The 16,222-nt window shown below is 39.3% G+C and overlaps 1 protein-coding gene across 1 annotated transcript in view; it reads right to left on the bottom strand.

The window, feature by feature from the left end:
- eys (eyes shut homolog) overlaps positions 1-16,222 on the bottom strand; it is a 370,767-nt gene that overhangs the window by 156,654 nt on the left and 197,891 nt on the right. The window contains exons 35-40 of the mRNA XM_054750130.2: positions 15,429-15,627; positions 9,669-9,862; positions 9,048-9,139; positions 6,292-6,442; positions 6,004-6,116; positions 1,844-2,079 (exon numbers count right to left, since the gene is read on the bottom strand). Of these exons, the coding sequence (XP_054606105.2) occupies positions 1,844-2,079; positions 6,004-6,116; positions 6,292-6,442; positions 9,048-9,139; positions 9,669-9,862; positions 15,429-15,627 (985 nt within the window). The remainder of the gene's footprint in view (positions 1-1,843; positions 2,080-6,003; positions 6,117-6,291; positions 6,443-9,047; positions 9,140-9,668; positions 9,863-15,428; positions 15,628-16,222) is intronic.

The raw sequence follows: 16,222 nt of genomic DNA, 5'->3' as shown, positions 1-16,222 counted from the left end.
TTTGAATTTTAGTCAACTAAAACTGACTAAGACTAAAATGCATTTTCGTCATCAAGACTAACCCCAAAATTCCACTACCTCCGCTCCGCTCCGGCACGAACTCCGCAGCAAAATTGGTCCCGTTGTAGTCAATTAGAGCTGTTCTACTACTGCAGCCGCCGCCCGTCGTTCCACCATCCGGCAAAGATAGGATTGATTCTATTTTTGCCGGACGCCGGAGCACCTCCGCAGTCAATGGACAGAAATCACAACTGCCCAACAGGAAAGGGAGCAAGCACAGCTTCCGTTATTTCACAATAAATCGATAAACAAACTACGTTTTTTGTTTCATATGCACAGGTTTAACAACTTTTAACAACTATCAATGGCGGCTGAACTTTAAATGCAGTTTCCACTATCAAAGTAGTCGCCCTTTGTTGATCCAAACACTGCTGATCTCTCAACACAAATGATGGGCAGATTAAACAGTTCATGCCGATGCTTCTCCCACAAAACGGGTGTTTGGATCTAACTTCCGCGTTTATTGCTCGGACTGTATCGCAAGATCTTGAAAATCCTGCGCATGCTTGTTTGCCCACCTCAGGTCTCCACACCGGAGCGGAGCCGTTGTAGAGTGGGTACCAGTAAAAATTCAGTTTGGAAGCGAGCAGCTGTGGAAGGCGGGGGCGGAGCGGAGGTAGTGGAATTTTGGGGTAAGACTAAGATGCTCGCCAAAAACAACACTGCTTCTAATATGGCGTCCCCCATGGATGCTAGACCTGTGCCCTTTGTACTTTAGACCCGATTTATATGGTTATGAAGATGCCAATATTTTTCAGCTACTGGACATCATTCTATTCATTTTCAACAACATTTCAATGGATATTTCCAGAGACTGAAAGGTAAAATTACACACTGTTACTTTAAAGACTACCATTAACGGTCTACTAAGTAAAACACCAAAATAAAAGAAAGAGGTATATAATCAAATTGTAATTTACACATAATTACTTCCCATCGATAGACTCAAGGTGTTTTTATTGCAACGCTTATTTTAAATAATTTGGAAATTATGTGTCAGGTAAATTTAGAGGCAACTCCATTGAAATTTGAGAAAAAAAAAACCTTTCCAATACCAACAAAATGTCTAGAAGTTAATGAAGTCTAAGATGAAACATGTTACTCCCCATGTGGACACCCATCCATTGGTGCTTTTAAAAAAAAGAAAGCAGCAAAAATATGAAGAGAGAGCTCGGAAAACTTCTCAAGATGCTTTGCATTAGTATTTACGTCACCTGTATTTCAGCTCCCACATACTGTTCACCAAAAAGAAAAGAATCAAGCATTGAATATAAAATTTTACCCTCCAAAAACATGTATACTGGAGAAATGATCTGTCAGAGAAAGACTGTTAGGAAAACTGCAAAGAAATAACTCCTCAGTAGGAGTCTTCAGCGTTGTTTAGTATTAGTGTCTGAGTGGCGTTTGTAAAATAAATATTTTTGGTTGGGACAGAAGTGAGAGCTTTAGCTGAATGCTGAACGAGAGCCGCAAGGTCGTATTCTCATTCTCAGCGCGCTCCGGCGGAGATCGTAGACACGCAGCAACGGTTCATGCTGCATATATGGATCTCTCATTTCATTAATCATATACTGAATTATTCACATCACTCAAAATTCCTAATGCAACCGACTCTATTACCCCTCACGGTGAAACCTATTAGCCAAAGAGGCTCAGCATATATTAACCAGCATAATTTGTCGGCTGGCTCTTGGTGACACAGCCGTGGAGGTCATAATGCTGTCGGTTACGTTCTTTTCTGTGTAAAAAACAATAAACCCTGAATGCAGCTATGTGGAACTACCTTTTTCACAATAGGTTCCAGTAAAATGGAGCGGGCAGTGACAGGAAGGTACGGTCCTGCCAAGCAGCTGCCACTGATGACAGGTTCCTCCGTTACGACAAAGATCCTCGTGGCAGACTTGAGGCTCATGAGCGGGATGATGTGGAGATGCTGCTGCAGTCATGTCCGTTGTATCAGAGGCCGATGACGGAGTTATCAGGCCAGCTGTGGTGGTCTCTACGGTATCTAAAGGATATCTAAACGACAAAAAAAACAGATGATTTAATGAGCTTGCACCATAAAATCTTATATTTCCTGTGTTTAAGGGCATATATTTCAATGTGTGAAGTTTTCACCAATAAAAAAAAAACTCTAAAAAGTACAGCTTATTGTTGTTTAAGCAACTAGAAATCAGATTAATATTTTACTGGACAAATGCATGTCTCTAGTTGAATAAAATAATTACAATTTTGTCTATTTTCCACTGAAAGTGGGACTGAACTGAGAAGATTAATTGCTTCTCTCACAGGATTATGTGGATAAACAACTTTTTATTAAAGGTGTGGTTGACAAAAAAATTAATTTTTAATGATTATTTCTGATTATAATCTGTCACTCGGAGTTTTTCGAGCAGGCTGAACATGAAAACAGTCTTGTGCTACTCACATATCTATGTCACACTGTGAATTTGCATTCATGCCTCGCCCATCTTGGCTCGTGCCCACCCACAGGAAGGCTTTAAAAAAAAACGTTTTTTGCAGCACGGAGAGAGAGCGAAGAGTATCTTGGTGATAGTGAATTTGCAACATGGCTGAACGTGTTCTGGTAACCAAGAAGCGAGGTGTATGCAAATCATTAGTAATAATGAGTAATCCAGCAGTGTTCAGCTCACCTCTGCACCAGCAAATTTCTGCATCTCAGAACAGGAGCACCATAGCTTTCTTGACTCATAGGACATTGTTTTACACCAAAGAACACTGCAAATGTACTGAATAAACAAGTGAACCACACCTTTAAAAGGCATCTATACTTTACTGAATTTGACAGTATTCTCCCTATAATATTCTGCTAGTGTTTTAGACACTAGTTTTTAATTTCAGTTGACTCTTTCTTGCTCATGTTTTTTGTTTAATGTACATCATTTATTCCTTTGTTATTCTTTATTTTGTTATTGTTTTTTGTAGGGATGTCCCGATCAGGTTTTTTTTGCCCACGAGTCCGAGGCCAAGTCATTTGATTTTGAGAATCTGCCGAATCCCGAGTCCCGATCCGATACTTTCGATACATAAAAAATGAGAAAAGGAAGAAACAGTTCCAGAGTGTTCCTTATTTTTTATTCAATTACCTTTTTATTTTCATTTTTAACAACAGATCACTTCTGTGAGGTAGCTTGAACAATCAAGTAGTAAATAACAAATTCTTCACTTTTGGACTTTATTGCAAATATAAAAAGTCTAATATAAAAACAGATAGCACTTCAACTTAAAATACCTGGCAGGGGTCTATTTTGCCTCGGCCCCCAAAATGCTTAGATACATCCCTGGGCATGGGACGGAGTTTTGAAGATGATCTGAATTGTATCAACTATATAAATACTACATGCTGATAAATTATTGCTTTATACAGGTACAAATGGTTAGTGGGATAAATCTACCTACATTTTATCTTTGAAAACTTTGTTTTGTTTTCCTTGTTTTAATTTTCCCATCTTCCTGTTCCTGTCTGCCTCTGATCTTCCTGCATCTCCCAGTCCTCCAGAAAAACTCCAGCCTGCTTCCTTCTTTTTCACCTCACAAGTTACTTTTTAACTAGCAGATCAAATTGATCTATTGACCGCAAAAAAGCGAAGTGTGTGCTGCGCTGCCCAGCTGTGCCAGTGACGAGCGCTGCAGCGCGAGCGCGTCCACACGTCATGCTCAAATACGGACAGAACCACCAGAGAGGAAATGAACGGACACGAATGACTGTGTGTTAATTATATATTTTTTGGTGGCGCCACTTAGAAACTTAGAAATTGTTACTGTGGCCGTGTGCAGAACGCAGCTGGAGTTCATGAATAATCAGCGGCCTGCCTGCATCTCTACCCAAAAGTATCCCCGCTACTCTGAGTCCATATAAATAATATAATATAGGTAGAAACTGGATTTCATTTGTGCTCCTTCTGGGTGTGTAAGTTAAGGGCATCAGGGAAGCCTGACAACCTTTAAGGAGAACCAAGTTGCTCTCCTGTAATTTGAACCCAGTATCCGAGTCCGGATCGGGGCTTGGATCTGGAAGTAAAGCCCGAGTCACGATCAGTCTGAAACCTTGAGATCGGGGCTGATTTCCGATCATGTGATCGGATCGGGACATCCTTAGTTTTTAGCTCATGTTGTGAAAGTAATTGCTGCTGTGACACCAACATTTACCCACTGACGAACAATAAAGGTATTTTCTATACTGTTCTACTCTATATTTATTTATTTGACTGTATGATACGTTTGATTGTAAAAGATTCAACTGAATTACATTTTAATTAGATTGAATGCTTTTGGACTTGTGAAATAGTGTCTAAAGCTAATTTATTATGTCAATTGTTTCCATTTTCATGAAAAGAAACATGATCCATCTATCCATGGATTCTCTCCATCCATCCATCCATCCATCCATCCATCCATCCATCCATCCATCCATCCATCCATCCATCCATCCATCCATCCATCCATCCATCCATCCATCCATCCATCCATCCATCCATCCATCCATCCATCCATCCATCCATCCATCCATCCATCCATCCATCCATCCATCCATCCATCCATCAAATTACTCAATTTATGCTGCCTTTATTAACCTCCCTAAATTATTGAAGTTAACTTTTTGAAATCTTTAAAGAGGTCATTTACTCATATTTTTAATACTTTGCAGTGACGGCAGGATTTGGAGTCCTTTTTCCTGATATTTGGACATCTCACCTCTGATTGGCTAACAGGAACACAACTCTACCACAGACTCTGCTCGAATGCTCCACTCCGAGAGGTGCTGCTGGTGGCTCCTAGAGCTGGGCTACAGACGAGAGGGGATAGGGCGTTCTCCGCAGCAGGACCAAAACTGTGGAATGCACCTCCCCCATCTGTAAGGCTCTCTCCATCAGTAGCAGTTTTTAAAACAAGGTTGAACACCCACTTCTATGGTTTGGCTTTTAAATCTCTGAGTTAGATGTTGTTGATCTTTTACATGATTTAACTCTGCTTTTACTTGTTGGTTTTAACTGTCTTTGGTGATTTTATCAGTTTGAATTTGTTACTGTGCAGCACTTTGGTGGCATGCCTGTAAGGGGCTCTATAAATAAAGATGGTCATGATGTTTGCTCGGCGCTGAAAAATGTATTTTCAGTGAAGGACCTTTTAACAACCAGTCTTGAACATCTGATTTATCATTGACATTTTATCATTTTAGATTGAAAATCATAATTTTTTTACTATACTTGCACCACATACACTCATCACAGCTTGACATTAGCAAATGCAATCATAGCTGTCAAAAAATGCTTCAGGAAAACACAGAAAAGTGGAACTACAATAAGCGATAAAAAATGATGTAACAGCTTCTGATATGTATTGAATAAAATGAGTGTATATTTACTCTGCATTTGAATATAGTTCCATTTTTTCACTGTGTCACTTCCCAAAAACAAAACAAAAAACCCCACACCTGTTAAATAAATTCCCCACTACATAAAATCTCCTGCAACTAAAGTGTTGGAGCTGTCATCTTGTATTTGTGATCATCATGCCTAATTTCATTAAGATGTCAGAAAATCGTGGCAGCTTCTGAAAGAAGGCATAACATGACTATAAATGACTAAACTAGTTGCCTTTTAGCCAAACTGGTGTCGCAGATTCCAGTGAAAATAGTTTTTATTTAAAAAGTGAAATAGGACGAAGCTATTCAAAAAGTCGACATGTTTTTGACAACAATCCCAGAAACAGAAATTAAAGGTTTAGTATGATTTTTTGTAAGTAAATTGTTAGATTTTTAAATATAACATTCAGTTTTTGCTTGCTGTTTATTGCATGGAGGCTGGGAGGAAAATACAAACTACTTTAATGCAAAAAAATATATAATAAATGAGTGTTTAGTTGAACATAAATATGATAATTTTAAAGCTGATTTTATTCTGTAAGAACAAAGAACATTACCTGCATCTATTGATGTTGCTGCCAGCAATGGCATCAGAGATGTAAAAGCTTCTCAGCTGGTTAATATGAATTACTTCAATGCAGCCAGAATAATTGTAGAACGGCATTGATTTCTGATGGAAAAAACAAAATAAACATACACAAAAAAAAGAAAAGAAACAGAAAAACACACAGATAGAAAAGCACAAACAGATAAGCTTTGATTAGTTACATTCATCAAACTAATTGCAATTAAAAAACCTGCAATGTTAGTGTTGAGTTAAAACATTCAGCGTTTGTAAAAGTTACCGGATTGAGGAGATACTGTTGAGGCAAACCACCTGTGAAGACATGGTTTGTTCTTTGAATCGTGTGGCCCAACCAGTAATTACTGGCTGTGCTTTTAATTTTCTCATAGCCAGAAAGCATCAGTTCTGCTTCACAAGGGGTCAGGTGTTGTCTAGGAAACAACAACAATAACGAAAAGATATGAAGATGTCAGTTAAAATGTAAAGCAAGAAAAAAAAATACAAGACAGATAAATAAAGTTGGTTTTCATTAGCTGAACTAAACTGTAGTTCTAACAAGTTCATGAAGGTTTTTGAGCAAAAATCCTTCTCACATAATTTCAGCAGTTTTATTCTTGACAGTTTCAGTACCATCCAGAATGAGTTGTTTCAGGGCTCTTTCACTTTAAGAAAACAAGCTGGAGCAGGCCACGCCCACCCATCCACCACTCAGGCTGCTATAAGCTGAGAAGCTCCGGTAACCAGGAGGGGCTCAGAGTAGAGCTGTTGCTTCTCCAGCAGCAGCTTTTTACTGCTCATGAGAGGTGGCTCTGTCCTTTATTCTCCAGTCGTGATGGCACAAATGGGGACTTTTTGAAATGGTTTGTTTTAGGCACATAGTTCATAAAACCAAACAGTAACAGAAAAGTGATTAAGATACTTTTTTTTTTAAAGTTCACAATGTTTATATCGGCCGTGGAGTCCAACACGGCAGCATAAAAGGATGCAAACTGTGAGTTTTGTATATGTGCCTTTCAAACTTTGAGATGAGCTTCAAGAGAAACCATGAATGTCTTCCTGCAGATTTAATGGAAATTATGCTTTAAACTTCAATAATGATCATAACTGAAATGGTTGGATATCGTTTAGTTTCCTCTGCTAAAATGTGCACTATCCACCATCCTTTTCCAGGGCATTACCCCTGACCTCTATGTTGTTTTCTCCAAGTAGCCTGTGAGCCTCCTCTCTGCTGTTCTTGACCCACCCTATAGTCATAGCTTTCGTAACCAGTTCTCTCTGAAACAACAGGGGAGCACAGATAATTACCTAAGTGCAGATTCTGGACTAACCATCTGTAGCTTGAGGCTTCTCGGGCCACAGCCGTAGAGCCCCCTCTCTAGTGCCTTCTGATAGCTCTTGTTCCCTGAATAGAAGTTAGAAGGTCTGTGAAGCAATCTAGTCTGATTTGTTAAGCCGGGGTTGCAGGATGTTGAATATGCTGGCTAAACACTCGGGGCACTTACTCCAACCAGCGTAAGTCCGTCCTCCAGAGCCAGCATGGAGAAGCGGTTAATTTAGAAGCAGTCTGCCAGAGCGGCCTGGCCGGCAGCCAGAGGGCACTGTGCTCACTGTCCTTGAGAAGTCAGCCCCACCGGGTCTCTATTTAACATATTGAAAAGCGTCTTTGACGGGAAGATATATTAAAAGTCTATAATGAGTTAGGCGGTGGCGTTGAGCATGGCTGTGGGGCTGTAGCTCTGGGTCAAATCAGACAAAGATGGACGGACTCAGCCGTCAGACAATTACAAAGAATTTGCTTTGTGACACCAGAAACCATTTTTCCATACTACCAACCCCCTAGTTATGACAGCTCTCTTTCTTGCTGTGTCTCAGGAGGCTGGTGTAGAACATTATGATTGATTCATACTGCTGTTGTATTTTTCTTCCAGTAGAAAAAAAAAAGGCAGGGGGTGAGCTTCGTAGCCCCTTGAACCTGATTGGCCCATTGTATATTTAGGCCAGTGCAGCTTTCTGCCAAGAAAACAGAAGGCAGCCTTCTAACAGAGCTTTGTTTCTGCAGGAAATAATGTGCTCACCATTGGCAAGGCCATGTTCATCATTACCTTTAGTGTATCTAAAATGTCATTTTGATGTATATTTGTCCCTCTGCCATTCAATGGTAACATGGTCAAAAACACATGAAGAGTTTTAACACAAAAAAATGCCTCGGTAGCCAAATTTGTGTCTAAACAGACTTTTCATGAGCTAAACATCTTTTGCATTGTTTTAGCTTCCAGCTCCTACATAATAACTCTGTGTCTTAAAACCAAACCACAATCTTTCTCATGTCAGAGAATAATGGAGGGCTGGCAGCGAGACTGCACATGAGCTTAGGAACAACATAACTAAAGGGGCCACAGCCTCACTTTAAATCATTTGTACATTGATTTTGTGCTCAGCTCCTGCTTGTTAATCTTTTGGTAATGAAAAACTGCAAATGAAGACTTCATAACAGCCAATAAAACAGGGCCAGCGATCACTAATGCCTTTAACAGGCACATCCTGACGTTTCTCTCACTTATTTAAATTTGTAAGCCCGCTTGCCCATTTGTAATAAAATTTAAACTCTCCATCGGGGGATTCCAGACGATTATATAGTTTCCTCAGGAGTCGGTTCATTTTTTTTTTAGAAACAAATGTAACAGTTAGAATAAGTGGATAACTAGGGATCTAACTAAACCACCCAAGGTGATATGATTATTTGATAAAAAAAAGGGAGACCTAAGTGGCTTATCACAGCAAACATACTTGGATTTTTGTTTTCAAAAGAAAATACATTCTTGCCAGAAGCAAATAGATATCATCACACTGCATCTGGTCCTGCAAATTAAAAGCCATAAAATAAAAGGGCTATTTATTCAAATGTGCTGAACATTTCCAACATTACAGTTTCTTTGTCCTTAAACGACCTCGGTAGTTGTCCAAACACAGATAAGAGCATGATGACCCGCTGGGGCTTTTCAAGAGTCAAAGGAGTGCTATGCATACATGGTATACCTGATGGTTACGATGTGAACTGCGCCATCGTCAACTCGAACTGACGTACTCAACCGAGTAACCTCTTCTTCTTCATTACAGCAGAAGGCATACTGAAACAGATGAGCGGGAGTTTAAGCGTCTCTAATTAGTGCTTTGTTGTGATGTTGCTAAAAGAAGTGGCTGAACCTTAGGAGGCAAAACGGTTTCTTAACCAATTAGGATCATTTTTTTGAGGACTGATTTGCAACTCTGAACCACAATTAACGGTAAAAAATCTTTGTTTAAGAAAATCCACTAATTCTAAATAAAACATGCAGAATGATTATTTTTTGCTACAAGTTAAATCTCAAAATGGACAGTTTATGTATAACTGCAAACATTTTAAAACTTTCTACTACAATATAACAGATAAGAGGATGCAGCAATAACTATAAAGGGCTCTACTTGTGTGCTAATCTTTCAATTTTAAAGTATTCATGTGGTTTTTATGAATATCTGACTCGGAGTCAGATATCTGGGACCAAGAGTCCCATCGAACTGATTATAGTTATCTCCAAGCAGTTGGTGCATCTTCTGAGAAAAAAATAATCTTTACCACACAGAGAAGAAATAAATAAACAATTTAACTATAGTTTTTACCTGTAAGATGCCATTCTGGATGAAGAGTTTCATGAAAAAGTGATCTCCGTTAACAGGTCCCTGATCCACGTACAGCAGAGTCCCTTGAGCGGCAGCAGTTTGGAATCTCACCGTAATGTTGTTGAGTTTACTGAGGTCAAAGCCTTCAAACTCAAGGTATGAATTCCCAAAATACCGAAGGTAGCTTGTATTATCTGGAAAAGAGGGGGAGATATAAAGGGGTAAACGACACTTAAAGAATCAGTTTTGCAAATTCTGCCAAGGAAGCCGGCTGATCCCGAGTATTCCTTAGGATTTACTTCGGAGCTGTATAACCTCACAAATTAAAACATCATCAGATTATGGCTAAGAACACCTCAGAACAAACGTTCGTGTAATGCATTTTCAAGGTGCAAGTGCTGAATGCTTTGAGAAATAATGTGAAAATTAGAAGTAAAGTCTTCATAAATAAATCTGTTCATTTGAAACTAAAAGTAAACGCTTTAAGACTTTTGGCATAGTCACAAATCTGTTTCTTCCTTCGTTTTGTTCCCACTATTCCTGCCAAAACCCTTTGAAGCATGCAAACGGTACGATATTAGCCAAAGCTGAAGAGTCTTGGTTGAAAAGAACAAATTCATGCATGTTTATTACATGCCTCTTTTAACGGCGGAGTAATGAGTCCGTTCATCTTTATGCCATCCGTGAAGAATGGACAATTATGAGGTATTTCAGTAAAAGTTCCACTGCCTGAAAGCTTATCAGGGTTAGTGACGCAGGCAAACTTAAAAGAGCGACGCCGACTTTGGAGCATTAGGGGTACTCATGCTCAATAGACTTCTCATTTAAAGGAAGTAGTGCAATTTGTAGGAGAAAAGTCAGACGGCAGAGCCTAGTAAACTGAAAGGCATTCCCAGATGTCTCGTGCTCCGTTCTCTTTTTAGAGAAAAAAAATACACTTGAGAAATCTGCAACGTGTCTTTAAAGTCGCTGCTATGATTAACCACGCAGCTGTAAAATGTGAACTTATCAATATTTGTTAGAGGCCAACTTCTAAAAGGCCAGACACCCTTTGATCTGAGAGAAACTCCTCGGGGCATTTGGCAAACAAGCTAACCTAAATACCCGCGCTCTCTCAGGGGAGCAATAGAAGTAAAACCCGGAGGAGAATCCCATGATAACAAAAAAAAAGGCAAATCATCAGGATCAGACCTTCTGTGTTCTGTGAATTAATCAGGATAAATGAATGCAGTAACAATGCTTTGCTGTCTTCGCCTCTCCTCCTGACAATGGGGCTTGCCAGTGCTGATGATGGAAAATTACCCCTCAGAGACGAAGCTATTCATTAATTTTAAAGCCTTGTTTGGTCTGATATAGTCTTTGATGCATTCAGAGGTTGCTGCCAGGAAGCCGTGTCATGCCTCATTAACAGGAAGCTTCGGTCTCTCCTTCAAAGGTCTTCTGTTTTTACCATTACCTCGCAATCTCACACCCAAATTTTATTTATGCACAAGCCTCAAGTAACTATTCACACCAAATCTAAATTGTAAATTCTCAACACATATCCATTTCCCCCATTTTTTGCACCATTTCAGTATTTTCTTCCACTCTTAACATTTTGCTGACCCATCTATTTTTTATCACTTTAATCTGTTCAAAAGCTTTTCTAGTTTCCTTATGAAAGGGAAAAAAAAGCCACCTACTGGGGATATTCTTTGATATAAATCTTTCAGATCAGATCTAATTAGGGCCAGTCGTGATACATGACCATAAGAGAGGTGAGAAAACGGACATAAGTCATGTTTAATGCAACACATAGAGGTAGGGCGCCATGTTGCCACGCAGACCGCAGGTGCATGTCGGCGGGGGTTAAAGTGAAACGACATCCCACTAGGGAAAATATATTTAGCAAAATCGGAACATAACAGCAATTAATTGGACTTAAGTCTTTTGATGGTGAAATTTAATTAATATGGCGTTGATGTCCCATTAAAGAGAAAGGGGGAAAAAAAGCCAAGATGTAAGTCCTGCTTTGCCCCTGATTTATCGAGTTAGGTAATGGACTGATGATTGAACTTGTCACAGGACAGAGATAAAATACTGCTGCAGATCTTTCTAGGACCGGTGCAATTTCAGAGCCCAGAGAGAAGGCAAAAGGTCATTCTGTACCTACAAAACTGGCTGAAAAATAACCTCTCACATATCTTTGCTCTGCAGAAATACACAAAGGATCTGATGCTAAATTTATCACAGGCTTCTTCCAAATCGGATGTCTGGTCCTCATTATCCTCATTATAGCTCGTACATTATCTTTGATGTCTGGCTTGAAATTGCAACTGAAGGTACAAACTGTATCTGAAACGACAAATTTAGAGAGTGTCTCATGAGAATTCATCACTTGTCATATTTTGTCAAGATTCTGACAGGATTAAAATAGTTAGACACCATCTTCAACTACTGGCATCTGGGTAGAAAATGGAATGAATTTAAGGAGGGGAAAAAAGATCATCAGGAGCTCCAGAAAATAATTTCATAATTATTAAAATAAAAATTACTAATGGCAAAGCCCTGAGCAGAGGTGGATATTTGAAAATACTGACTTCTTGCTCATCAAGTTGATTTTGAGGAGGTTTGAGGGGGTAATTTCATTTTCAGTGTGCATGGCAGCAAAAGATAACAGCCTCACCTGTGTTCACTCCAAGGAAAGTCAACCAAATCATGGCTTAGCAGGAGTAAGCCACCCTCCACCCGCTATTCCCCTCTCTAGATTCTCATCGAATTTTACATGATGAAGTAAGGATTTAATAATGTGGAGCTCAGCACTGCGCGTACGGCACGGAAAACAGCAGCAGCAGCAAAGTTTCATACCTTTGTGTTTATTCGTGTGTTTCTAGACTGCTCTGAATTTTAAGATGAAGATAAAAAACACATTAAATCAAATTTTGTACTGTCAATGTATACGTCTATTTCTCAATTCATGTTGACACTATGTGTATATATATATATATATATATATATATATATATATATATAATTCAGAGGTTATAGAGCAGTCTTGGATTTAAAGGAGTCTATTTCAAGCTGCACCAAGGGCACTGCATGTGTTTAGATGGTGACCTAGTTTGATAAACTCATGAGCTTCTGGGTCCTCTCTCTTTAAAACTTATTTACTTTGATTATGCGCTCATGTGTGGAAAGAAAAAGGATGTTTCACTGTGTCGATGCTTGGGTTTTTATCATTTTTAAAGGCATGTGTTTCTTTAACCCTTTCCAAACCCGTTCACAGATTGAGGACCGGATCAGGTGCAGTCGGGAGGACTCCATTACATTTGGCCAACACTGATTTTCAGTGTCGCCATGAATTGGTTCAAGCTCGTCTGTGTTCAATAGGTCTGTTTTACAGTTCTGTGAACAGTTTCAAAGGTAGACAGACCTCATCTGTCAGAGTAACAATCTGTCCTGCACACAGAATTCCTCCTCTTGCATAGATGACTGAATCCAATACCAATAATGCATTGTGTCTATCATTTGAGTGTTAAAGGATATTGTGCCAAATACTGATCAGACGTATTATTCTCTACACAACACAATTTAGGAGAAAGCCCCAAACTGGATTTAAACAGAGCTTTGCCACAAACGCACACGGCTACTATGACCATCTCTGAATCGGAGCAAATAAATCATAACCTGATATTTTCTAAAGAATCTATAAAAATGACATTTGGAGAGCCAGCCCTGATGGAGTCTGCTAGTCGAAAAAAATGTTTGCTCTAAAGGACATGAAAAGGGAGAAAAGGCTGTAATTTTGTCAGAAACAATCATCTTGAACAAATGTCAGACTAAATTAAACGCATTAAGGGTTTATTAGGTGAAATGGTGAATATTAGTGTCACTTTGTTAAATATTATAGTGGAAGCATGATTAGGAGCTGAAACTAAAAAATCTTCATTAAGGTTCATACCTGTCACTCTCCCTAAGGTTGGGATACTTTCAACTACTTAATATTTTGCGTTTGATATAATGAACATTAATATTCATCTTAGAGGTCTTTCTATAAAGAACGAGATGAAAAGTATGCAGAGCGATAGTAACTGATGCCGAAAATGTAGGTCACTCTTTCAGTACCGAAGCACATCTGAAGCTTGGCGGCATCTTTCAAACGTGCTCTTACAGCGTCTTTAACAACTACGTTAGAAAAGATAAAAATCTGCAATAAAAATGTTCTCACTGTTGGAGGAACAGCAAAGATGCAGGGCTGCGAAAAAGACATTTGCTACTTTCAGATAAGTTCTGCTGTTAGATTTCTTGTCACGTTACACTGTTTCAGATCAGCAAACACCATTCAAACACACAAAAAAACCAATAGATTCAAAACTGCAGGTTTCATTTATCAGGGGGAGAGGCTATCCAAGCCAACCTGTTCTTACAAGAAAAGTAATCGATTTCTAAACCTGATAAATGGTTAGTTGGTTGATAGACCAACTTTATAATATAAACAGCTAAAATTCACATATCCTAAAGGGATGAGGCATGAAGTTTTGTATTTTAAGGTATTTTGACATACTTTATTTCCCAAGGTGCGACAGTCCTGTGGTCTATCTGCTAAAATGACCCTTTACAAGGTTAATGACCCCCACCGCCCCCTGTGGCTAAAATATTGCATTTGCACTTTCAGACTGGTGGGCCGATCTTTTGGGATTAACAAAAAATGAAGCGGGCATACCTGGCGCTGCAGTCTGGTTCCAGCATGTTTCCTGCATGTTTTAGATGATGAACGCAGCCGATTTGTTTAATGTAGTGACGAATCACTATTGTAGACACTAAGCAAGGCTGGGAGATGTTTCAGCTGTTAGAATAAGGTGTTAAAAAAGCAAACACACAGCGAAGAGATAGATTTTGCTTTCGGTTAGACCCCAGAGATTTAGTAACACTAGGGGGTGCTAAAAGCAAGCAAAATTGCCAAGCGTCCCTTTAATAAAGCTCTTTACACTACAATCATTCACACACTGAGGGTGATAAGCTGACCTGGTGTGCCACCAATCCCTACCAACACCACCAGCAGGCAAAGATTGTGAAGAATCTTGCCCAAGGACACAATGACTGATGCAAACAGAGCCTAGGTTTAAACCGGCAACCCACATATTACAGGGCAAACTCTTGCTCACAACCCAGCACTATGAGATAATGACATAAGTACACCCTTTCATAGAAATTGTATTTCCTGCGGGATATGGCCTCTTGCAGACAAATACGATCCTTGCCAAACTGCTAAAGTATTTCAAGAATATTTGGAGCGATACAGCTGTTTGAGCAGAGTTATGAAACTGATGGTTTGGTCTCAGAAGTGACAAAACATGGTGGATAAATCCGTGCTTCAGCTAGGACTGCTCTGGCACTGAAAGTAGGGTCGGATAGTCATAATGTTTAGGATGGTTGATGTGTACTGGTGTATTGGAAGTGATCAAATGAATATTGTGCAACTGTAATAACAAAAAGCACAAAATCCCATCTAAAGTTATAAAATATATGATACAAAAACTAATAATATATTAAGCAATTCTGAGGCAGTCAATTAAATGAATACTTGTTAGGCAAACAAATCCTACTAACAGTAACCTTCTGAGGATGATGACTGGGGGTTAAACATCTTCTTTCCTACTTCCACTGACCCTTTCACATTTATTTCAGACAGTTTAAAGCACAGTCCTTCTATAGCTACTTCCTATAGCTACTTGCTCTTGCAGGAATTCACAGCACAGCTCATACATGAGGATGCTTCACCTGCTGGGGCTGGGGTGAACGTTGGTGTCGGTGGTCGGGGTGTATAGCTGCTAGTGATGTTCTTGCCTACGGTCGCCGAGGGAACTGGATCCATAACAGGAGGCAGGCAGCTGACCTTGTTGACGCCATCTACACACGAAAATGCTTCTGGACATGGATTTGGCAGGCAGTCATCATAATTGTGCTCACAGTTCCTCCCCTGTGAACGTATATTAGATCGCTTTAAGATGTGCTGTGCACCTTTGCATTGAAATGCTAAATGTTTACAGCTGGAGTCAAAAACTCCCTGACAAAAAAAAAAAAAACCTAATATTAGACAAATGCGTCTGACATTGTACCCTTTGCCAGACATCCCATCCACAGGACATAACTACTCTCAACCACATTACAGCCATGTGACCCAGTTTGTTAAAGAAGTAAAGCTCATTTGATTTTCTTGATTGCAAAGTGGTTTTATTAAATTACAGTGGGGCAAAAAAGTATTTAGTCAGCCACCGATTGTGCAAGTTCTCCCACTTCAAATGATGACAGAGGTCAGTAATTTTCATCATAGGTACACTTCAACTGTGAGAGACAGAATGTGAAAAAAAATTCCATGAATTCACATGGCAGGATTTTTAAAGAATTTATTTGTAAATCAGGGTGGAAAATAAGTATTTGGTCACTTCAAACAAGGAAAATCTCTGGCTCTCACAGACCTGTAACGTCTTTTTAAGAAGCTTTTCTGGCCCCCACTCGTTACCTGTGTTGAGGTTCTGCCCTCATGAGAAAATTACTATGCAGTATTTTCTCCA

Source organism: Nothobranchius furzeri, chromosome 12 (assembly GCF_043380555.1).
Source record: "Nothobranchius furzeri strain GRZ-AD chromosome 12, NfurGRZ-RIMD1, whole genome shotgun sequence".
Taxonomy (NCBI): domain Eukaryota; kingdom Metazoa; phylum Chordata; class Actinopteri; order Cyprinodontiformes; family Nothobranchiidae; genus Nothobranchius; species Nothobranchius furzeri.
The sequence above is the reverse complement of the archived record's forward strand: the minus strand, read 5'-3'. Positions and strand labels throughout refer to the sequence as shown.